Source organism: Dunckerocampus dactyliophorus, chromosome 2 (assembly GCF_027744805.1).
Source record: "Dunckerocampus dactyliophorus isolate RoL2022-P2 chromosome 2, RoL_Ddac_1.1, whole genome shotgun sequence".
Classification (NCBI taxonomy): domain Eukaryota; kingdom Metazoa; phylum Chordata; class Actinopteri; order Syngnathiformes; family Syngnathidae; genus Dunckerocampus; species Dunckerocampus dactyliophorus.
Window position 1 is genome coordinate 41,925,671 of NC_072820.1, and position 24,869 is coordinate 41,950,539.

The 24,869-nt window shown below is 39.5% G+C and overlaps 1 protein-coding gene across 5 annotated transcripts in view; it reads left to right on the forward strand.

Annotated features, from left to right (window-relative positions):
• The window catches only part of LOC129177443 (zinc transporter ZIP11-like), a 97,484-nt gene that overhangs the window by 49,532 nt on the left and 23,083 nt on the right, over positions 1-24,869 (forward strand). For 4 of the 5 annotated variants that reach the window (XM_054768581.1, XM_054768580.1, XM_054768584.1 and 1 more), the window contains one exon: positions 15,701-15,836. In XM_054768581.1, the coding sequence (XP_054624556.1) occupies positions 15,701-15,836 (136 nt within the window). The remainder of the gene's footprint in view (positions 1-15,700; positions 15,837-24,869) is intronic. The other variant, XM_054768582.1, reaches the window with a different exon arrangement.

A 24,869-nucleotide genomic window follows, 5' to 3' on the forward strand; every position in this document is an offset into this window, starting at 1 on the left:
AAGGGAGAAAAACATCTTTTTCTGAAAAGATACATTTCGAACATAACTTTCACTTTGACACACATTTTTTTCACATTGCTTTTGTGACAGCTCAAATATCTAAACTAAGGGGGGAGGGCCTAATTATTTAAATTCTTTAGAACTTTTTTTTTCACAGATTAATGAGAAATTTGAAGGCTTTCTACATTTACTGGCATGTGTTGGTAGGACTTTGGATTGTATCTTGTTTTGATTTATTGGGCCTGAACACAATTACTTGTGCACTGTTGCGTGGGTGTGCAGCAGACAGGATGTGTAATCATGTGCAACTTGATTGGCAAGTACTTCAAAAATCAAACCTCTCATCAGTATCTCCACTTGAACTATTCCAATTTCCATTTTGTAAAGAAACATTGATATGAAGATGCTTTTTTTTCCAAATATGATTTTTAAGTTTTCTTAAATATGCAACCTATAATAGAACATGACAGACAATCTTTACTGGAGAATTAAGCTGTGAACTGTAACTCTTGAGAAAGTAGCTGGAACACAGGCACAACAGGCCGATAGGCCTGTTTTTTGGGGGGATTTCAAACATTTAAACGTTTTTGCTCAGGAATGATGAAATAAGAAATATGCTCTAGGGTCAGACTGCCACTACCATAAAATCTATATTCTTTTGAACATTCATCCATCCATTTTCTTCCCCTTATCCGGGTCCAGTTGGCGGGGATAGCAGACTCAATAGGGAAACCCAGACTTCCCGGTCTCTGGCCACCTCTTGTAGCTCCATCGGGAGGAAACCGAGATGTTCCCATACCAGCTGTGAGACATAATCCCTATAGCGTGTCCCAGGTCTACCCCGGGCTTCCTCCCGGCTGGACATGCGCACCTCACCAGGGGTGCATCCAAGAGGCATTCGGACTAGATGCCCGAGCCACCTTAATGGGCAGCGGCTGTACTTTGAGCTCCTACCGGATGACTGAGCTTCTTACTTGATCTGTTAGGGTGAGTCCAGCCACCATATAGAGGAAACTCATTTCCACCATGTGTATCCACAATCTCATTCTTTTGGTCATGACCCAAAGCTCATAGGAAAGAGGATAGGGACATAGATCAACCAGTAAATCGAGAGCTTTGCCTTTCGGCATTACTGCAGACACCTCGATCTGCCTGTCAATCTTGCGTTCCAGCCGTCTCTCACTTGACCTGGAGATTGTTGAAGTCGCCCACCTGGGACAAGACCTTACTCCCGACCCGAAGGGTGCAATCGACCCTTTTCCGGCTGAGGAGCATGGCCTCAGATTTGGAAATGCTGAGTATCATCCTACAAGTTTCACACTCACCTGGGAACCGCCCCGGCAAACGCTGAAGGTCACAACATGATGAGGACCACATCATCCACAAATAGCATAGGTGTGCGCCAGTACCCTTGCAAGGATGAAGTGCTGATCCAGTTTTCCACGACCAGGACAAAAACCACATTGGACTCAATATCCGCATCCTCCTCAGGATGCAGGCGAAGCTCTGCAGGAGGTGAGAGTTGGAGACTGTTTCCCAGCACACCCTCATTATACGTTTGGGTCAGCCAGGTATGTCTGGCATCTTCCCTCACCATTTAATCAAACTCATCAGGTGGTGATTAGTTGACAGCTCAGCCCCTCTCTTTACCCGTGTGTCCAAAACATGCGCCCGCAGGTGTGATGATACGAAAGTCGATCATAGACCTGCAGCCTCGTGTGTCCTGGTCCCAGGTGCACTTATGGGCATCCTTATGTTTGAGCATGGTGTTTGTTATAGACAAACTGTTGTAGTCCATTCCTCCCAGTCACGCCCATCCATGTCACACTGTCGCTGCCTACTTGGGCATTGAAGTCTCTCAGTGGAACTACAAAGTCACCAGCAGGGATGCTATCCAGCAGCCCTTTGATAGCAGAAGGTCGGTACTCTGAGCTGCCGTTTGGTGCGTACGCACCAATGGCAGTCAGGAACCTTTCCCCTACACCAGGGGTGCGCACACTTTTTCAGCCTAAAAATGGTCCCAAAGATCTACGTCCTACTATAAATATAGAAAATATATATTTACTGTCTTCATATGAGTATACATTGTACATATTAGGGTGCACACACTTTTTCAGCATATATATAATATAGGCCAAAATATATGTATATATATATACTGTATAATATAGAAAATATGAATTATAAAAATATGTAAAATAATAATATATATCTAAAATCTAACTGGTCGACTTGCTACTACTAACTACTATACTAAATACTAATGATTAGTATTTCACATTCATAGTTTTAAAGTTTACAGATAATCCAAGTAGCTGATATACAGTAATTAACAAATAATTCACAATTCAATTCAGTATGGCAATAAAGATAATTACACGTAATTCCACAATAGTTGCGTATATAACCTGACTACCGGTAATGTGTCCGACAAAATAGCTACATAGCGTTGATTAGACACACAGTTCAGTTTGTGTGTTACATCCAGTTAGCATTTGCTGTCAAACATTACCGATATACAAGAAATGAAAATGATTATGCAAAAGACGAAGTCAAGGCAACATATTAAAAAAGTTTCAGCAACGAGCATTTTTCCAATTCATCAAGAAATAATAGTTTAAGAAACGGAAGTGTACAAAAACATGCATTTCAACAGTGGAGTTCATGACACGAAGCATAGCCCTCAAACAATTTACTTTTTTCTACATAACTAGCCACTACAAGTGAATGGATAACTTTTGTTGTACAGTAGATATAGGCATCTTAGCGCAGAGTTAATTTATCCATAATCAGAATAATGAAGACGAATGTTGCATCTCTGTGTGTATTTGGAGACGTGATGTTCACCATTTCCGCGAGGGAGGAAGAGGGAATCAGGAGGGGAGCTTAATGACAGCTTACTGATATCATATGACATCTATGAAGTGACGTTTTTGCGATCGACCCAAACTCCCTTTGTAATCAACCGGTAGCTCGCAATCAACATAATGGGCACCCCTGACATGAAGACATAGGGAAGTGACCCTCTCGTTCACCAGAGGTGCTGAGCCAGGGGGCTATTAATAAGCCCACACCAGCTCACCACCTTTCCCTTGCGGTAACAAAGTGGAACAAGGTCCAGCCCCTAAAAAATGGCCACAACTTGTGGACGACAAAGCAGACAGCAAACAATAGGTAGCGTTTGGTGGTGTTTGTTTTCCAAATTATGCATGCATTTTTGTGAAGTGGCCACAAGTATAAAAATGCCAGCAGATGGGACACACAATAGGTAATATAATTACATTATTGAGTAAAATAAGTCTCAAAACATAGCAACTTATGGCACAATTTTCATAACGCTTCAGGGAAATCAGGCAGCAACAAAAATAGACTGCAACATCCTGGGGGGACTGATTGTTACTAAGCAAGCAATATTATAGCTGCCTGGTAGTGAAATAGGAACAATAACATTGCAGACCTAAATGAAATACTTTCTTAAACCTTTTCAATAGCATAGTTTCAATAAATAGTAAGTCTTCATTCTGATCCATGTTGTATTATTCAGTGTACTGACACATTAAATAACTGGTTAAAAGCATAGGTCGACACAGTGAAAGGCAATATGTACTGTACCTACAGGGTATGACACATATCAAACCATTCATGGTTATGTAATTTTGCGCAACAGTTGCGTTGAGAGTTGTGTCGCTTTTGGTTGTCCTTGTGTTTCCGGGCAGAAAAGCAACACACAAACCTGCACTGGCAACTCTTTGTTTTTGTCAGAAGATAATGTGATGTGATGCTTCACAGGGACAATTATGTAATTTGGCCTCTGCATTTCTACCAGGCACTTGCATTTCCCCATATTTATTATATGACTTGCTCAGTTTGCAGTGAAGTAATTTCATAGATTTATCTTGGCCTGGAGACCCTCCAGAGGCCAGACAGCAAGTCAAGTCAGTAAACACATAATGAAATCGTGGATTTTGAACTGGTAGAATGAACTGTTAGAAACTTGCTACATACAGTAATGTACCCTCATCAAGTACAAAGGATTAGCTTTTAATGCTTAATGGTAGTCATACCTAAATGTGTCTGACTGTGTGTGAGTGGAACTCTGTGGGCTCCTGTGCTTTGCAGGTTGCAGAGATCCAGCAGAGCCCCATGATTCATGCAACCAATGGTTTCTCTCCACCTCATTTATTCACAACATGGACACAGAGCTCATGCTCCATACTGAATATCACTTTACAAAAGGCAGCATCTGTGTGTGTGTTCTGTCTTTTTCCTACTGCGTTGGCTGCTTTCCGCTTTTCTTGAATATTCATCGTTGTCTGAAATGTCACTGTCCCAACTCTGTGGCCCTCTGACAATGGAAATTCTGCAGTGATTCTCTTTCTCTGTATGCACGTACAGTTCTGATCAGATGTTAACTTAGGCTCATCACAGGGCTTTAATGTGTTTTTAATTTTGAGCCCTTAAGTCTTTTTCTAGAATGGAATGATAATAAATCATACAATGCATTTTAAAAACAAGAATTGGGTGCGCAATTTTGAATTTATTTTGGAGACATACTGGCCCAAATGTATACAGTCCTTTTAAGTCCAACTTTAAGACCATTTGAAAAATTGCAAGAATTTACATTTTGCACTGTTGGGTCTTAAGGAGGTTCTAAGTAAAGCTTAAAAATGAAAAAGAAGCAATTGGAGTGAGTCCAAAAATTGTTGAGTAAGCAATTTACTCTATACAACCATTAAACGGAAATAGGCTGTTCATCAGCTGATCAAAATCTAAAAAAAATCCCTGTAAACCCCCTAAAATAAAACTAAAACTCAGAAATGAGTAGCTGCACCATTTTTGTTAATCACCTCAAACGTTGGTTTGGGCATACTTGATGCCAGTGTTTCCAGGAGGCTCGTGAGAATGTTACTCCAAGTGATAACCATGGCTTCACAGAGGGCATCCACTGTCTGGAACTGATCTCATTTTTGTAAACTTCCCTTGCCATCCATCCCCATATGTTCTGAATTTGATTTACATCAGGGGAATATGCAGAATGGTCCAAAAGAGTGAGGTTATTCCTCTGGAAGAAGTCCTTTGTCAGGTGGGCATTGTGAATTGTTGTGTTATACTGTTGAAAAAGCCAGTCATTACCACACAGACAGGGGCCTTCAGTCATGAGGGATGCCCCCTGCAACATCTCCACCTAGCCATCCACCATTTGACGCCCCTGCATAACTTGAAGCTCCATTCTTCCATTGAAGGAAAAAGCACCCCTGATGATGATGGCGCTCTCTCCATTATGCTGTGTGGAAAACATCTCAGGTGGGATCTCCTTGTCATGCTATTAGCATTGGTATCCATCAGCACCATCAAGGTTTCATTTTTAGAGAGGAAAACTTTCTTCCACCTTTCAATGTCCCATGGTTGTTTCAATGTCCCAAGCACAAGCAGAAATCAAGTGGAGACAAAAAATACAGGCAGCTAACTCTGTCACAGAGCTTGTCTGGCGGTGGATCTCGCCTTTAGTAGTGGCGCAATCGCGAATATAGAGGTGACATGGGTGATGTAGGTGGCGTAGACACAAATGAAGTTGACAATGGCAGCCGAAGCAACAAGCTAGTGGTTAGCATTGCTGAGCCATGTGGCATGACACCGGAGCCTGACACCGGAAACAGTTCAGAGTCGAGTGACTCAGAACCCGACCCAGATTCTTCTGACGAGTGGCAGCCGTCTGGATCGGTGAACAGCAGGGATTCATCCCCACATCCAGCAGACCCCACAGTCACTCTGCTTGAATGTCTTTCTCTGCAAAACAAGCTCGTTTTCTCTGTTTTTTTGGTCAAAATCATGTGTTTTGCTGAAACTACCGTATGTTCTACCGCCGATATCTCAACACCCAAAAAGGCTAGAAATCAACTTTTTTTTCTGATGAAAGAAGAGAGTCTAACGTTTCTTTATACAGTTTCAATGTTTATGTAGTCCTAAACTCAATATTCTGTGGGTCTTGAAAGTTAAGCAAAAATGCCAAAACTCTGGCAGTATGGAGCTCTCTGCTCTGAACATGGCTGGCAGTGAATGAGTTAAGATCCAACAGTGTAAAATGTAAATTCTTAAAATTAGAATGAGAAGTGTATATCTAATTCCCTACATCTTATAATAAGTAGGACTGAATGTTCCACTTTAACTTGACAAGACCAAGCTCTGTAAACGTCTCTGTAGTAGACTATGGTTAAAACCTCTCTCTTATTAACTGCTCTCTATTATTAGGTAAATTATAACTTTTTTAACCATGGAAACATCACATTGGTAAATAAAATGTCCTTTCATGTCATTCTTTTTGATTATACAATAAACATACAGGCGGGATCCAGTATTAGATTGTTTTTATAATGGGAGAATCAATAAAAATAAATGTTGAATTATATATTGTACATGTCTGTCGCATATTAACATTATACATTTTCAAATTTTCTCTGTTTCGCTCTTGCAGTAAAAATAGTATAGTTCATAATGTTCCTTTCATCTGCTTTTTATATGTGATATTTACATACCAATATAAAGGGTATATTGCTAAGCAATAAGTGTGTAAAACAGGGGTCCCCAACCACTGGTTCGGTGCCACCCACGGATCGGGATGGAAAACTTTCAGGCAGAATGATAAAAAAAAAAAAAAAGACGCTTTTGTAAATAACTGCATAAAATTGTATATTTTGTACATGAATACCAATTTTGGAAATAATTGTTTATTTTATTCAAAAAATAATATACAGTTACATCCGGAGTATGTGGAGTCTCAAATGCCACTTGCTGGACTCAGAAACTGAAGAAACTTAAGAATGTGCTGGAGCACTGCAGGTATTTTTTATTGTCATTTATACAGTAGTACCTTGGCATACGAGTGTCCCAACTAACAAGTGTGTTTTACTTACGAGCTGTCTCTCAGCTGCAAACTGAAATTTGGGTTACAAGCTGTTAGTTACTGGCAGGCATAACCGAAGACAGCTATTTGTAGGGCTTGTCTCCTTAGTATGTACAGTAGGGACAAAGGCGGAAGTGAGCGAGCACCCACACAGCGCTCAATGAGATGGCAATCAAGGCTCGCGAAGGAATTTATCAGCGTTATTATTAATTTGCCATTTACTGGCGTTTCTGCTTGAACTGCTGTGTTTGTCAAAGAGGACAGAATAAATCTTGTATGTTGTGTCATATTTCCACACTGTCGAATTCGCCAGATCATGAAAAGTGACAAACTGTGTGTAAAATAGATTTTTTTGTGTGTGTATATCTCTCTAAAAGAGTGTTTCAAAGTGACGCGTAAGCTATAGCCTGCTGCACTACAGTATATGGGCGCAGTTCTAGTTCTGTAAACTGCTGACTGTTCTTGAGGACTATTTTTTATAAGTCCTCAATATTTATTTATTAACACCCTGTTTGCATTTCATGTACTTGGTGGGTGTTTAGTCACATTTGTAGAGATTATTTGCTTGAAGAGAATATTTGAGCAGTGTTGTTTAGTCTTTGTCGTAGTTTTTTTTAACAAAAATGCTTCTTGTTTGAGTCACATTTTAGTCAGTTCTACATGTGATAGTTTTAGTCCAGTTTTAGTGGACGAAATATAAACAACATTTTAGTGTAGTTTTAGAGTCAGTTCAGTTTTAATAAGTAATTAAAAAAATAACTTATTTCTTAAGTATTACATATTACATAGTATCCTGTGGATAGGTGTATTAAAAACTTGAAAATGATCTTTCAAAGATACTCTTACTATAGATAAAAAGTTCTATCTGTAATTATGAGTTCACTGTGGACAAAATGCGATTAAATATTTGAATCGATTGACAGTCCTAGTTTGTAATAAATTCTATGACCCTCTTTTTTTATGCCTCAGGTTACCAGCAAGCACCATTCATGACTTCATTAGTTTGCGAGTGTGTTGACAGTTTACTAACAGACAAGCCAAAGATATTAAAGCATCGCCACATCTCAACAGGATTGTTTTGTATGCCCGTGGCAAGCAGTTGAATGTCACCACTCAAGTATTGAAATCTAGCAGCCCTGTACATGTTTTTACATAATTGGCAGTGTTGGTGTGACACTATTTTGTAAGCCAGTGTGTACGTGACAGATAGAGACTCCCTGTTCTGGTAAGTGCTCCTATGGGCATGTGCATGGCCTTTTTTGCTCACATGTACAGCCTCACTAATTTGATGCCCTCGGCACCGCTTTGATGGCTCTGTGTTGTTGGAGCAAAGTTGCCCTCAAGGCCGTTTTCACTCAGGGAATACTTACCCTATGCCCCTATCATTGGCTTGCCTTTTGCAAGGCAGAATGCTGTTTTGATAAGCACGTGGTGCATGAAAATGCTAGGACAGCAGACACAGCCCAGCACACAGGCGTGACTATACCATCATTCTCTTCTTAATCTTCATTTCCTCCCACAATTTAACATCATGGCTGTAAAGGTTTGCTTCAGATTTGTAATCAGTTGACTTGTTTTTGCCACTTCTGCTAAGATTATGTTTTCAATACTACTTGCTTGCTGGTAGTTATGTGCACCAAAACTTGTAAAAGAGTAGTGTATTGACCAGCTAAGTACCCCAGTAAGATGCATTTTATTTTATTTTTTCAGTCTTTTATTTTCAGAGACATTTTCGTAATTTTTCAAGATTCACCTTTGTGTTTTCTTAACAATATGCATTAATCGGAATGATCATTAATGGAATTGATTGCTGATTAGTTGCATTTTAAAGCAGTTATGACATAGTGTTGTACACTGCTTGACTGCAACCAGCAGAGGCGCTGCTGATTCAATCTCAGCTAGAACAACAACACAATATGATGTATGGGAAACTGACCTTTGGACTTTTTTTTTTTTTTATTCAATACGACACCGGAAACAGAATTTAATCATTTCTGGTAGATTTCCCCCTTGGTTTATCTATTTTATGGAATGCCTGTCCCTAATTCAGGACGTTGGTATCTATGAAAATGTGGGGATTTATGGGTTTTTATAATATATTGCAAAACGTATTGTTGAAAATGCTCCTTTAGCAAGTGCCAGAATATTGCCTGAATCGTGGTCAAAGCAATTTCCTACAGTTTAATCGAAGATATTTAGGTAGCTATTAGTGGTGTAATGGCTTTTAGCAGAGCCACCCCTCCTTCCACCTAGAACATGCGTGGCGCACCTGTGATATTGTTTGCAAATGCACAGGATGTGCATTGCTGCCATGAGGCATACAGCACCATGTCAGCCAGAGAAAAAAGAGGAAAAAAAGTTAGGCAAGCAATCTGAAATCACGCTCGTCGCCACAATGATGACCACAACACAGCAGAATCTGTGTAATGGTACAACTGCTGCCTTTTACGGCAGAGGATTGGAACCCAGCCCCGGATGCATTTTTTAAATTATTTTTTTTATTATTCAATTTAAAAAATATTTTTTTGCAAAATTTGTTTTCCATGTATTCATGTTAGTCCAAAACATACATCTAACTAAATTAAGTTTTAAGTCAAATAATCAAACATCATTTTTGCTTAATGTGGTGTGGTGGTGGAGGTGATGGAAGGTCCGTTCACATTAATAACATACACATAGAAATTGACAATCAACGCTCCTAACACTCATAACTACCTAATAAACAATGTGTACAACTGTATATGTATTCAATTTCAATTTAAGAAGAATATGCCCATAGAATCAAATAATTTTAAATTAAATGGACCCAAATGTTTCAATGATGCCACCTCCACAACGTATTGTTCTTTTTCCAACTCATCTTTGTAAGATAGCTAGCTTCCATCCAACTTTTTAATTGAAAGTCCAGCCCTGGATTTTCTGACCTTTTAAAGATGTGTTGCCACATGCACTGCCTTTAATTTCATTCATTAATTCCTACCAGTGTTCAACTAGCTGCCCTTGCCAGCCGAGCATCCAGAGTGTTTGGTTCAGTTAATTTGTGAGCTTTCTCTTTAGATCTTAAGCTATGAAATTGTTGTAACTCTTCAAAGGGTATGGTCAGAGGTGGAAAGAGCACTGAAAAATTTTACTCAAAATTACATTCCCTCGCCACAACACAGTTCGAGTTTCACAGCTTCACTCGATCACGTTTTTTTCAAACATATTAATTAATAAATGATGCTGTTTTCTGGTTGAATACAGCCTATTACGAGTCAAAAAATGCCACATTTAAACAAATGGTGCATATTTTTTGCCTGAAGCACCAGACTTGATCGCCAGAAAAACAGGGTTTTAATGCAGGTTTACGTTCTCACGACAGGCACAATAATAATAATCATAATAACAACATGGGCTACTGTTACGGCCATACGACAAGCTGAAAGTCAACTCTGAACCCCCCGACGTCACTTCCTGTCCGCCTCCCACGCTGCTCGCACACCAGCACTGGAACACATTTACGTCAACACACAGTTTTATTCCTGTCCTAAATTGCTTATTTTCTCTGATTATATGTACTATATTGGGTAAAATGAATGTAAAGGTCACTATATGGGTGCTATTTCATGTCTAGATGGCTCTAAGTATGTCAAAAAACAGATTTAGAAGATTGTAAACAGGTTTTCTATGTCATAACTACGAAAATATTCCATTTATAAATAAGGAATCCTACTTCGCTGGAATTCACGTGTCACGGTCAGGTCTGGAACCAATCAGTCGCTGTAAACGAGGGATTACTGTACTTTGATGAAAAGTTATCGAAATACACGATACTTAGTTACTTTTTTAACAGGAGGAGGGGGGTATCTCCTGTGCAGTTTAAAAGGGACTAAGAGATATAAATCTCAAAATGGTTGTTTTTAATGAAAGGAAACCTTTTACAAACTACATAAATGCGTAGTACGTGTCGACACACAACATCTGAAATAATTACGGAGGTACATTCAAATCTTGAGCTTCTCATGAAACAGTAAACAATACAATCACCGAAGATGGTATAAATTGTGGCTTCTAGCAAGAAGACTAAAGTCTATACAGTGTATTAGGAATCTTCAAGATGGTGTCATTGTATAGTAATAATATTATCAGACAATTCCGACTGTGACATAATCAACATAGCAAATAAAGGTCACGGCAGTTGCTAAAAAACAGTTATAACGCAGGTATGATTACCCAAGTGGGCATCAACACCTCTGATGTTTAAACAGTAGATGCAGATAGATGCAGATGCTCAATACTGTTCAAGGTTGAGATCTGAACGCAATCAGATTTACTGTTTGCTGGCTTACGTCCTCATTTTGTCTTAGATTTATCCAGAGACACATGCTGACTCATTCAAGCAATCAACTGCATGAGGAAGTCATTCACCTTGACTGTCTGGGCACATACTACTTTGTCTCCAAGATACTTTAAGGTACCCCATGAAGCACAGAATTCAATTTTCAGGTTTAATGAGCCTGGAATTTTTTAGGAGTAAGGAGGATTTAAGGAGACATGAGGACATGAGAAACTACTACTCCGACTTGCTCCTGCACTTGTGTGGAAGATGAGTCCTCATCTGTGTGTCATTCTTTCTGGTACATTAAACTGTTTAAATTGAGATATCGTTTCCAAGACTTATTTGGAAGCATTATAGATAACGAACCAAAAGCGACAAAAACTTTCAGAGTATTTGAGCCACAATGTACCTTATCCAAATACAGTTGTCCCGTACCACTTTGCGTTTTGAATTTTGTGGCTTCACGCTATCACAGTTTTTCAAAAATATATTCATAAATCATGCATATTATTAGTATAAAAAACATATTTAAGCAAATTGTAGACATATTTTTTGCTTAAATTAAGCCTTTTCAAACTTCCATTCATCCATCCATTTTTCTATGCCGCTTATCCTCTTTAGGGTCACGGGTATGCTGGAGCCTATCCCAGCTGACTTCGGGCGAGAGGTGTTGTACACCCTGGACTGGTCGCCAGCCAATGGCAGGGCACATATAGACAAACAACCATTCACACTCACATTCATACCTATGGACAATATAGATCGCCAATTAACCTAACATGCATGTTTTTGGAATGTGGGAGGAAACCGGAGTACCCGCAGAACACGGACACACGGGGAGAACATGCAAACTCCACACAGAAACGCCCCATGGAGAATCGAACCCAGGTCTCCAGATTATGACTGTGTGGCCAACATGCTAACCACTCTAGACCACCGTGCAGCCCCTTTTCAAACATAAAAATGGCAAAATGAACTAAAATACACATATAAGGCATTCAGAAGACACATTCAAAAAAAGGTGCGAGTGATATGTAGTTTTCCCACATAGGCCACCAGGTGTTAATAATGTTACTGTAATGTTCGGTGAGGCACAAAATCACAGGGAAAGGTGGCTGCTGCACCTGTCTCTCTCATCAAGTGGAGCCGAGTCTGCACACACTTGAGTTTGCAATGAGCAACAAGTAAAATCTGTAAAAAAAAACAAAGTTAAAATATTGTTGGAACTTGAAAATGCACCTGATGATGGGAATGTAAAAATAATTGCCTCATTTATCATTTCTTCATACCACTTCTTCAACTGTGTAAGTGCCCAATTAGTCAATAAACTCCATAAATATACACCCAACATTACAAAGTCTGCTCTGTTGCAAGAAAATAAGATGTAAAAGTTGCATATAAAAGAGGGGGGGGGGAAGTCTGCACCACTTATTGGACGGCGTCACGTTGTTGACACATGCGTATGCCTGAGCACACGCACACACGCTTCGGTGTGCTGCCCCTTGAGGGGACCGGCAAGGTGTCCCTGGTCTTTCCCCCCCCGGTTGGTTCTCCTGACCTTCAGAGCAGCACCCTGCGAAGTGTGGCGGGGACTAGGGCTTCCAGCAGCCCTGAAATACTGCACACAACCTGGCTAAACACCATCACCCTCTAAGCCCGTTGCCTTGGCTGTGGAGCTCACACACACCACCAGACACACACACACAACCCAACCAAAAATAGTTTGAAATTGCCGTTTGTGTCAAATGTACACTATTTGTTATTCTGCTCATATCAGATATTTGCATGATTGTCGTCAAAGCTTTTGCCATACAAAGTTATATTTGTGTGTAATTATTACCCTTACTTAATGTGAGCACATAAAATGGTGGTACCATTTGGCCACTGTTGGTAGCTAAATTGTCCACCAGCAAAGGAAATGACAGGGTGAGTTGTAATTTTTCAGAGGTAAATAAAGCACACATCAGCATTCAGCACTTTTTGGAGATACAATAAATCCATTCAACTCATTGAATAGATTGGCCACTGTGGTGCACATCACAGTGCCAAGGGCTTCTCTCATAACTATCATTGTGAGCTTTCCGTCACATTATTTCGATGTGGTGATGCCAGTAACCCTGTATTCTGTGTTGCCGTTGATTAAAATGCATGTCAAAGGGAGATCTTACCAGTTTAAAAAGGTGCTATTATCAAACGTACAATTTATGAAAGAAATTGCCATATTGGAAACAGTTTGAAAAAAAGCCCTTTTTCTGTTTCCACATAGTTGGATGTGAATTGAATTGCGTGACCCACTTCGAGCCTGGACCATAATCACATCAAACAACTATCGCATGAGCTAGAACAGGTAGCTAAACATATTATAATTTGGACTGATTGTTTGCAAAATGCACTCAGGGCTGCCTGCCGCTGGCCAAATTGGGGGCCCGAACCAGAATATTATTTAGAGGCCTTGGGGGTCTTATTCTTTTATTCTGCTGTGTGCTGTCAATCATTGTGGCAACTTGTGTCTTTTTTGTCCTCTTCTGCCTCGGGCTAAGATTGGTGCTCACGGCAAAATGGGGACCCTACGCGCTGTGTGTGTTCTGTGTATAGGGAGGGGCGGCTCTGGATGCACTATTGAGGTGCATTAGGGATGTCCGATATTGGCTTTTGTCTATCTCTCCTTCTCTCTGTATCTCTCTCTTTCTCTCTCTCTCTTTCCCTCTATCGCTCAATTACCAATATGTGTAGCATATCTCGGCCATGGAATTAACACCGCCACCACGGGTCAGTGCCTTTCAAGCAGCTCCGTTTGTTTATTCAAGCACATTTTTACGTTCCATGAGAGCGACGTCCCACATTGGTGTGATTCTAACTATCTACCCATTGATATCGAGGCGGCAGAGCCAGGGCTAAGAGGAAAGTCAAGCGTCTAGCAAGGAAGTGGAGATTCAAGCCTTCAGTACCTTCTATTATCATGGGAAGCGTAAATTCACTACCGAGCAAGCTCGACGAGCTGGCAAGAACATCAAGACCTTCAGGGAGTGCGTCTTATTTGTGCTTCTTTGAATGGCTAACAGCTAGCGTCCCAGATGCTAACGTGGGGAGCTAGCTGACTTCAGGGCAGTCAGAGCGGACAGAACCTGTGGAGAGAGCAGGAGGTGGGCTTGCACTGAATGTGAACAAAGTGTGGTGTCATCCTGGCCATGTGAACATTAAAATGCCCATCTGTTTAGCATATTTTAAAAATTGGTTTTCATGATCGGGAAAAAATCCGATATCACATTTTTATGCCAAAACAGGGCCGATATTATCGGACATCCCTAAATATTATTATTATTATTATTTGTGTCAGCATTTCAACTTTTTTGCCATTACATTATGCCTTTTTGTTCATTTTTCCAAAGTCCCAATTAAAAGAGGACAGAAGGAGATACAAAGAGTTGACTTTGTCTGAGCAACAGAGTTAGACCACAGCTTGAATACTTTTAATAGCGAGTTTGGACCTGCTGATGAGATTGTGTTATGGGTCACCAGCGAAGGCTAACACAAGTGCTTATCATCCCTGAGAGATGTGGCATGATTCATCCCGTTTATATTCTTCACACACACAGACAAAGCACCCACCTTCCTGTATCCAGAGAGCCACTCGCGTCAAGTGACAATTACCACATAAATAGGATACATGGTTGAGATCATACAGCAGGAGTTGGTTACCAATTAAAGACCTTTACACACAATACTTGTTTTGAATGATTGATATTAACAGGGTCCTTTCCAATGCAACAGCCTGAAGAAATTAAAAATAATGCAGTCTTTTCATGGACACCACGGAGTTACTAAAATCCTTGTTTGCATGTTTGGAAGGACACATACACTCATTACTTAATGCCCGAGAAAACATATGTACTATTTTTCCTGCCTTTTGTGTGCCATTGGAAGCTATAGCATTCAATCAGTATACAATATGCCCCAATTGCTACTTGCAGAGGTTATGATCAAAGAGCAACAAATGAAACAATTCTACAGAGACTAATTTGCGGCACACATTAAATACAGTATTTCAACAAAAATCTTTTACTTCATCCGCATTTGTCCTGCTTACTTTAGTATCCCATGACCAAGGATGGGCTTTGTTTGTTACATTCCCACGTCAATATAGTACATTATATACAGTACTGTATACTTGTAGTACATTATAGAGTTCAGTTTGATTACCAGTGAGTTACTTGTCTGCTTTTGTTTGCTTGGTCTGAAAGTGAGGTCTACAGATTGTATTGTACAAAAAATGGTATTCACAAGACGTGTGATTCAATAACAAAATAGAATGACATCAGCAGAGCGCATGCAGACCCAGACACCAAGGTCAAATACCTTTTGTGTGGTGGCAGTGTTCGCACCATCTTCTCAGTCTTTGAGTTGTGCTGCTCACATTCATTCAAACAAAAATATAACTGCTTTTGACCTTGAATGTTTTTGTTTTTGTTTTTTCCCAACAGGGTGTATGTGCCGACCCCCACATTGCCTTGGCCCTTGCTTCGGAATCCAAGCTAGTCAAGGAGAAAGCAGAGGATCAGTTTTATCCATTGTCTGAATCCCAAGCCATCAAGATAGGTAGAGCTGGACCTCTCTCAGGCAAGCCATCCTTCATATACCCACAAAAGAAAGAGCTTAAGAATATTGCATCATTTTGTAAGCAACTTGTTTGCTTACAAGTGAAAACACTCAGCTTCTTTGATGGCTTCTTTTCTTCCTAATATTTGACCTTTTTCTGATCTTTTTGTTTGTATATGTCGCTATCTCATCCTCTATTACTCTAACCATGTTAATTAACTGTGGGGATTTGGCTCTCATCGTGCAAACGTCCCATACACAACGCACACACGATGCCAAGTCACATCACATCACAGCGCTTATTTTTATGAAAAGGCAGAAAGACATGGAATATTGCTATCTAATGGCAGTGTACTATCCAAATATTTATTTCCTATTGCTTGTTTAAATCAAGCACAAAATCAGCTTTGGCAGACAATGTACACACGTAAATAGCAAAATATTAAAAAGAACATGGCACCATCACAATTACACTGATTGAAATAGAAATGAAACCAATAATGCACACTAAAAAAGGCTGTGTTAAAAATTACCCCATTATAACCCCACCCCTGGGGCAATTAACTCCGCAGATGAGTTAAAATATTCTATCCAAATGCTGGGTCAAAATAATTACAATGTTGGGTTGTTTCAACTACATACTATACTGGTTATATACGCTACCAATGCTGGATCGAATTAACAAATATACCAGGGCCGAGTTGTTCAAAACTTGTTTTTTTATCTTAACTTAGTCTACTTAACCAGTGTTAAGTAGACACCATTAGCTATCCATGTTTTTGCTAAACCGGAAGCCATCAAAATGAGCAATTGTGGGATATATTGGCGCTGACCACTGACGTCAACCACGCGGTTAACTAACGTCGTGACTAACCATGTTTTGAACAACGCACATTTAACTGTCTGTTTGCTAACAGCTGGTTAAGAATTTAACCGGTTGTTAGGGGTTAACCAGTGGTTAAAATAACCGAGTTTTAAACAACCAGGTCAAAATTAATTGTAACACATTACAGTACTTTTTTTTTTTAAATGCAATATTTACATATATTTATGAAACTGCTCAGTTACAAAACTTGAACAAAATTACATGCAAGATTTTGTCATGCAAAGCATATATTATGCAATAAACATGCATTTAAACAATACTGGAATCTTAGATAAATATATTATTATAAAGTAACAATATATACTTTGGGTGGAAAACAATTGGCAACTGTCCTTAAAGTCACGTGATTCACTTGCAAGCAAGCATTCTACTATGGAAAAATATGGAGAAAAAAAAAAAGACTTGACCAGTTTGGACTCCCCTCTGAAATTTCATGACTAAGGCCTGAGATGCTTGGTCATTTCCATCAGTGTTAGGACGTACGGGGATGCTCTGGGTACCTTGGCCTCATGGAGCTCCTCCACCATGGTTGTGAGCAAAGAGAAAATGTAAAAGAGCAAGTGTGAACATATGAGTGAATAAGGACCGAATATCTAGTACAGTAGAATTATTGTTTAATGAAAAAGTCTACTTACTTTTTTTTTTGTTTGGTTTTTTTTTCGTCGGTGCGGTGTGGTACGGAGGTCAAGTCAAGTCAGTCAAACTTAATTTATATGGCACATTTTAAAACACAGCTCTTCAATAAAAATTGAGTAAGGTCCGTTTATGCAATTTTTTTCACAGCGAAGGCCTGAACCTTATTTTGCCTTAAATTGTATCAGACAGACTAGCTCATGTGTATCAAATGTAATAAAACCCTGCACATCACCCGACAACACAATTATTTTTGCAAAATAAATTGCCAATTTCAAAGAAAACAGGACCAAATTGCTCATAAATAATAAAAAGTTTGACTGAACAAACAAAGAATGAACAAAAGAGGCTTATTTTTAAGTTAAATAAAGCGGCACCGGTTTCTCTGAAAAAAATCATATTAAATAATAAGAATTTAATAAGTGCCTCTTTAACAGAAAAGCTGCAACAGTACACCCTCATAAAATTTCACATTTTCTTGTTGTTGTTGTATCTGACATTGGGATTTGCCTGAATTTGTCACACAATTTGTCTTTGTTTACCTTTGAGATCCCTGCAGCAGAAGCACTCCACAACGCTCCCGTCAGTGAAAGATTTTGTTTTGCTCCAACATCCATACAATTCTTAGTGAAGACTCATTTGCACGTTGATGTGCTGTAAATGAATGTGTTGTGACTCTCGTAGATATTTAATACTGCGCTACACGTCACGTTATTATCCACGCTGTCACATCAGACTTCCATGGACACTTCCCCTCGAATGATCCGTGTTTTGTCTCATAATGATGCGTCACATTCCTGCTTTTGACCAGCGTTCTAGTTTGAGCACGTGAGACACAGCGGTTAGGCACTGGATTGTGGAAGAATTAACACATATTGGTCCGTCCATTCACTTTTAAATGTTTGCTTTTCTCTATCAAATTTTCTTACGTTTGAGCAAGCCATGGTTCTCATTCACTCGGCAAGTAAACAAACGATGTCATAGGCTCATTGTGAGTGACGTCACTGCGTTTGCTGTCACGTAACCGTAATAACTGAAGTAATTACGCCTGCAAACTGTCGCTGCAGTTGGTTTACGTTTAGAAACCACAGTAGGAATTGGCCTGGAATTGTCCTTAAGCTGATTAAGTACCTGACTAGCTAGCAAACTAACTAGCTGGCAAAGGAGCCTGCAAGCTATTGAACCAGCTAGCTGGTGAACTCAAAATAAACATGACCATACGCTCATTCATTCGGTAAATAGCCAAGACCAAACGGAAAAGCTTTGTCCGTGTGTGCTGCCATGGCGGCGGACAAATACCTAAATACACTGTTAGCCAAACCAACTTGCCTCGACAATATAATATACTACTTTTTTAGGTAATGCAACACAATGTGAATTAGATATAGTGTGCACAAACCTTTTAATGTCGATTGGTCTCGCCATGAGGATGACTCAGTTCGGATTCTGCTGATGCTGCTATGGAGCCTAGTGGTGTATACCCGTGAGAACTTGTGGTGTGGTACATCTATCGACATGATGACGTCAAAAATAACAAAAATGTTGGGTCAACCGAGTTGAGCTGGGTCAAATAACCCAAAATGGGTAAAACACTTCATAACCCCGCAGCTGGGTAGTTGAAATAACCCAGCAGTTGCAGTGTCATAGCCTAAATCCCATCTAAATAACCTATTACGGGGTTAAACATTTCATAACCCAGAGTTTGGGTTGATAAAATAACCGAGCAGCTTTTAGAGTGTGGGCATGATGATTAAATGGGCTAAAAGGGAGTTCACAGACTTGGATTTCCAGTATGTGTTCGGAAAATTGCAAGTAACACTGAAAAAGTGGAAGAGGGAAAATGTGCCCAGGTGTACCCAAAGATCATAATGCCTAGCCAAATGTACATATCAAAATGTCTGCAGTTAGGATTTTGACAGGTAAGGATCCTGGACGCAGAGCCACTCCACACAGTTTCGGGTGCCGAAAATTCAATGTCTCCAAGGAAAACAAATATGAGCATCAACAAACTGAGAAAGACGGTGCAGGACAGGATAGCAAAAAAAGAAAACCACACCATAAGTAGCTCATAGCTGATCAAAAAATACTGGCGATACAACCAGGTAGGAGGAAAATGAGGCTGACGGAACTCTACTGTTTCCAGTAGCATGCAGGCAAGGCAATACAATCCCACGTTCTCCTCCTGCAGCCAGGTGGCTAAATACCTTTAACGGCCAAGTGGCAACAGGTGCGCCACGTGGCAGAGCCCTTTTAGGAAGTCACAGAATCTGAGGGGAACAAAAAAAAGGAAAAAGGGTCACCAAGATAACACAGAGGCAACACAACAGAACCTAACGTATGCACTAGCAAGATCATTTTGAATGTGATTCAAAGGCTTTTAATTAGATTTATGCTGTGTTTATGTTGTGACACCTGACACCTGATAAGATGACACCTACGCTTGAAATGATTGCCCTTTAGCAAATAGTGATGTTTCATTATTGTCAGACTAAGCTCAGGTCATGGTACAGTTCCCTTTGAATGAATGTTGCATCACAGATGCATTTCCAGCTTTCACTTGAGCATCTGAAGCAAGTAAGCAAACACTAACATTAAACAGCATATCAATGTACGTATAATACAGTAAATTTGTCAAATTCCTGCAAGGTGGACGAGCAGTTTAGTATTGGCCTCACAGTCGGGAGAGCGAGGGTTCGAATCTCCATTTGTTGTGGCATGGCGAAGTGGACCCAAATGCAGGGAAACTAGGATAGGCAACAGTAGTAAGCAGCTCAAAAAAGGTTTAATACCCCAAAACACTGGTAAATTTGGCAATGTCCGACTCACCACACAAGATGTACGATGACCAGACCAAGACTTAACAGGAAACTGGGAGCTAAATACAGTAATCTCTCATTTATCGCGGGTAATTGGCTCCAGACCCAACCTTGATAAGTACATTTCTGCGAAGTAGGGTTCCTTATTTATAAATGTAATATTTTTATAGTTACAGCATAGGGAACCTGTTTACGACCTTCTAAATACAGCTTTTAACATTATTAGAGCCCTCTAGACATGAAGTAACACCCCTATAGTCATCTTCACTCTCGTATTACTCAATATGGTAGACATAATAAGAGTGAATAAGCCATTTAAGGCATAAATAAGACTCCCGATTGTGTGTGTTGCTATAAATGTGTTCTTTAGGGCAATTGAGTGGCGGGACGGACAGGAAGTGACGTCGGGGGTTCAGAGTAGGGTTGGGCGATATGGACCTTAGCATGTATCACGATATGACGATATAATTAAATTCAGCGCAGTCTTGTATAAAAAGCTACAAACCTTAACCCATATAATTAAAAATAATTAAATTAAAAGTAAGCTCACCTATGGCATTCCAGTTGGTCTGGGCAGCTGCTTTCACTACATTAGATCCACTGTCAGTAGTTACAAACACTTGTTTCTTCTCTTGCGATGTGTTCACCAGTGTGTTCCTCCGGAGAAAAAACTCGTCTGGCGTGAGGACCACGTCAAAGTCCAGTGGCTGGTTATGTAGTGGACCGTGAGGCTAATATATTGTTGAGTTGCTTGATGTCTGAACAACAGATATCGGTATAAATCATTTTCTTATCACACGGTATACCAGTACATAAAAATTATCGCTCAACCCTAGTTCAGAGTTGAGTTTTATCCTGTCGTGTGTTACAGCTCCAACAGTAGCCCGTGTTTTTAATCAGAGATTTTTATTAGTGATTATTTTGCCTGTTGTGAGATCATTCGAAACGGCAATAAAAGCTTGTCCTGGCTATCAAGTCTGGTGCTTCTGTGTCTGACCGAACATTACAGTAACATTACTGACACCTAGTGAGTGTAGTGTAGTGTCTTGGATGGTGTGTTCTGAATGCCGATGACACTACCTTTTTATCACCTCTATCAAAAGGCCAGTATTGGGTCTTAATTGTCCAGGCAGGGGTTTTGCAAATAACCGCTTGATGTTCGCTCAAGGGTCTTTCTCTAAGTTGCCACCTGTGCTAGAAAATCAAGCTAACTGCCAACCTGCTGCAGGTTATTACAAGAATTCATAATTCATAATTCTTCCAGTAAACAACCTTCAGATTGGAGCAGCCACAGAGACTGATGAGAGCCTTCGGGCTCACATTGTCAGAAATGATTTTCTCCTGAGTGTTACATTCACACTATTTCACACAGTGGGAAGAGAAGTAAATGTGAGAGGATGGCATTGTTGTCATGTTGATTGCTGCTAACTGCAGGGTGATTGCCCCAATCTAAGTTTTTATGTATGAATTTTAGTTATGAGGTTAGTTAGGCAGGCAGGGTGATACTACTGCATGCTTCGTGCACTCACATGAACAATAAACACTGGTGAGCCTGGTACAGATGCCCATGCCATAACACTGCCTGCACCATGTTTGACGCATGATGTGACATGCTTTGGAACAGGAGCTGTTCCTCCTGTTCCATACTTTTGTCTTCGCATCATTCTAATACAAGTTGGCCTTGATTTCATCTGTTGTAGTCTTCTGTTTATTTTTTCCCCTTTAATCATTCCCTTTCGGTCTGAATTTGGACATTGATCTCAAACACATGGCCTATTCTTCACTTTCATTTTCCCTTCTGTTGTGTGACCTTTACATTTTGGAATCTTATGCTGTGTTTACAAAGAATGGAGATGATTGGTGGTGGGTTTCAGCTTATTTCATGTTGGAGTCATCCTCCCCTTAATTTAAAAGTTCTCAACTCACAGCTTTTTCAGCCATCACAGAAGAATAGCTAAACATTCCAAACTTTCTGTAATAAATGTGTGGTATATGAATATAGATGGTATATGTTGCCTAAAAATGCAATCTTTCCTAACCTTCTTGTTCTGAAAAGCTTCAGTATGTTGTTTATTCCAGTCGTACAACTGCAAGCTTGTAGATGACTCATTTTAGGAAACTGGATCACACCTAAATGATTTATGTGTTTTTCAAAGCAACATGACGAGAAAGAATGATGACTCGCCAGTTATGAATCAAGTTGTTCATTTAACACAACTTGTCAAATTAATTAGTTAACATTAGATCGAAATGCAGTAAGTGGCAGGGCCTCTTCACAAGCTGACATTTCTAAAAAGGTAAATGGCCGTGTTAAAATGAACAGTGGAACCTCCTATAAAACAAAGCACTGCAGCTGTACAAGTCGGAATTCAATCAGAATTTTGTGGCACAATGTGACAAAAAATCTTCAGTACAATGTGGGGTGTCCTGATACGTTTTCACTTCTGATCTGATTATCGGGCCCAATGAAATCTGATTTATTTTTTCCCAAATTCCGTTTGATTTTTTTTCCTAAATTTTTCCATTTGAAATGTTTAAGAATTCCGATTTGTACCTTTTGCACTCATTTTACCAGCATCGAGTGTGTGCTTTTTGGGCTAGTGAATAAAATTACATTTGTTAATGTAAAGGTAAAACTGCAGCCAACCACATGTAATGACTAGGAGATGGTGTGATTCCCATAGATAGGATTACAAAAATAATCGCACACATGTTCAGCTCACTCAGGAGACCCGGGTTATCTATTTTTTTCCAATTCTAAAATGTCCAACATGTTCACCTTTTTCACATTTCCATTGCAGAAATAATGATGATTTTTGTATTTGTATTATTTTTGCATTTCTGTACCCATTCAAACCATTCCGACGTGAAAATGTTCAGCTCATTCGGGACACCTGTCTATTTTTTACGTTTTAAAATATCTTACTTTTTCTGTTTTTACTGACAGGGAGAAATTTTACTTTTCACTTCCAAATGGCTTAACCAACTTCAAGAATTCGGAATTGTACGTGTTTTCTACATTTCATGAAATTTCTACAGCATTTCAGCTCGGCTTAGGTACTTTGGCATTCACAGATAATTGCTTCAGAAATTACATTTAGTTTGAGGTGTACAATTCTCTATAATGAACCGTAGCTATTTGCCATCTGTAGCCTGACATGCTCTAAAAAGTTGATTGCTCCCCTAGTTTGCATATTTTAATGCAATTACATTTGAGATGAAGCTTAATATTGGTCTCCATCAGAAAAACAACATCCCGAAGTAATGATTGCACTTGTTTACCGCCTTATAATGACACTTGGCTTTTACATAATTTAGACACCATACTAGCGTTTTAAGATTTAATATCAAAAGAACCTTTTTTCAGCTAGGTTTTTGTTTGCACAAACAACCTTGCAGCCATGAAGTCCACTTCAATCTTTTCTGTGAATTTCCTGCCGTCGTGGTTCAACCCGGTTCATTGTTTGTAGATGAGACAGAAGAGTAAGAATTGTCTCCTCTTAGGCCTGAAATGACAGAAGGAGGGCAGGTTTGATCAAGGTGAAATAAATGAATGTCTGATGAAAAGTGAGACCAGGGGGTAAAACCTGAAACACTCTTGGAAACTTAGCTCAGGAATACCTTTTGTATTATTTATAATCACGCTTGCCTTCAGTCTGTCTGGTATTTCACCTTTTTCTTCTTTCAGGACGGAAACAGACTATGAAAATGAGAATTTGCAATGACAGAATCCGAAAAGAGAACATGATGTAAAGGTTATGAATTCATTTGTGTTTGACTGAGTGAAATAAATATTTGATCCCTACGTTTGGTGGGGAAATCCTTGTTGGCAAGCAGAGAGGTCAGACATTTGTTGTAATTGATTACCTGGGTTTCTCTTCTTGACAGATACTCGCTAAATTCGAATAGTTTTGAGGCTTTTTTGGCGTTTCCGCTCACACCACAGATTTTTTCAAATATTTTTGAATTAACACACCACAGCGTTCTCGTTATCACAATGCTTTCTTGCTTCATGTGTGCTTTGGGGGTCAGCAAATAGTTACCACTGAAATTGGCCATCTATTATTGAAAGTCTATTATTATTTGAAAATACGTGTAATTCACATTGAGGGTTAAATAATTTTTTTGTGCAATTTTGAGCATGTTGTTTGGGGTTTGAGATTTTTAAAGCTGATATTGGCTAAGTGTTTTTTTTTTATTCTCAGCTTAGACAGCACAGTAATATAATGCTCCCACAAAATGGCCTCTATGAAACCTAGCAGCAAGTAGAATAGCAGCTAATCGTTAATATGCAATGTGCTTACTGTACATTTGGGCCATGTTAAAAATCAAAAATCGAATAATAAACATTGTACCGGTGTCACATTACAACAATACATTGCCATATTAGTATTTTCTCGCATCTCTTATTACGTCATTGCTCCGTCATTCTAAACTTTGATCAACTTCTCAGAACAATTTGTTTCTTGACTGTGTTGGATCTCTTTGCAGATGGTGTTGCGACTAAGAATCTTTAAAACGGATAATGGTTAAGAGTAACAGTAATGTGTTAAACAAGATAACGTTAGTGTGAAAACTGACATTACCGTAAACTCTCTCAGTATCCCACAATGACAGTGTTGGTCTTTGAGGCAGTGGTTAAGCGAAGAAATATATACCCCCATTATACGATTGTTTACTTAAGATGTCCAGATGGAGAAAGTAAAGCACAAAAGAGAA